General features: G+C 34.9%; 1 protein-coding gene across 1 annotated transcript; it reads right to left on the reverse strand.

The window, feature by feature from the left end:
* Positions 1–252: 252 nt before the first annotated feature.
* HELRODRAFT_138577 (hypothetical protein) lies at positions 253–432 on the reverse strand (the record flags this gene model as incomplete). The annotated part of the gene is made up of 1 exon (XM_009022670.1): positions 253–432. A coding segment is annotated over one exon (180 nt), but the record flags the coding sequence as incomplete, so codon positions are not given.
* Positions 433–951: the final 519 nt, after the last annotated feature.

Genomic DNA, 951 nt, shown 5'->3' on the forward strand with positions numbered 1-951 from the left:
TATAAATATGAATTGCACATTGGAAATTTAGTGAAGGTTACACATTAATATACTAGTATCGTTTCGTATGCCTTACACACCAGTAAACACTATTCACAGGTTACAAACAAACAATACAGATGACAACTTAGTAAATCAGTAATCGTATTATTGAAACGAATAGTGTGTGGACATAGTAATATTTCCTATGAAATCCCCATTTTCCAGAACTTCAATTTCGTGATTATAACGAAATTCGGTAAATCCGATAACTTCAGTCCGACAGTACGGACAAACTCTACTGTACCTCAGACAGGTTTTCATACATTGGAAATGATAAATATGTCCGCAAGGAATTTTCCACAAATAAACTCTTTCATTAAAATCATCTCGACATATAAAGCACTTATCATCGTTAAATTTTCCTTTAATGTAGGGTAGCCTGTAACTTGGGCGATCCTTAAACATTTCAGTGTAATAGTCAGTATGTTTTATTAGGCCTTTAACTTTGATACCTTCAGTTTTGCAAATGATTGAGGCTTCGTTAAATTTCGGACTCACTTCCACTAATTTTAAATAAAAGTTGCTTTGTATATCAAACATGATATCGTAAAGATCTTCTCTTGATACCGTATCAATAGACTTGGACAGCTTACATTCCTCTAGGAAATAATTATCCGATGTGAGCATGTTGAAAAGTTTCAGCATCTGTCGACAAGGTAGTTTATATTTGTCACTGTTCTCCTTTATTACGATCCTGTACGTGTAGATCTTCAGTCTCCTCAGTCTTTCCGAGTGCTTTTCCTTGTAAGTGTTGACTGATCTTTCGAGATTTGTCGAAGCCAAGCCTTCCATCCTCTTGTGACTGCGCTGCTCAAAAAATCAAAATGACGGATTTTTACAAATTTGATATTTTCGGTTAGAAAATTATCTAGAAGAAAAATTAGGCCATAAGCAAGAAACCCCAGGCTC

The sequence above is a fragment of the Helobdella robusta genome (assembly GCF_000326865.2).
Source record: "Helobdella robusta unplaced genomic scaffold HELROscaffold_329, whole genome shotgun sequence".
In the NCBI taxonomy this organism is placed as follows: Eukaryota; Metazoa; Annelida; class Clitellata; order Rhynchobdellida; family Glossiphoniidae; genus Helobdella; species Helobdella robusta.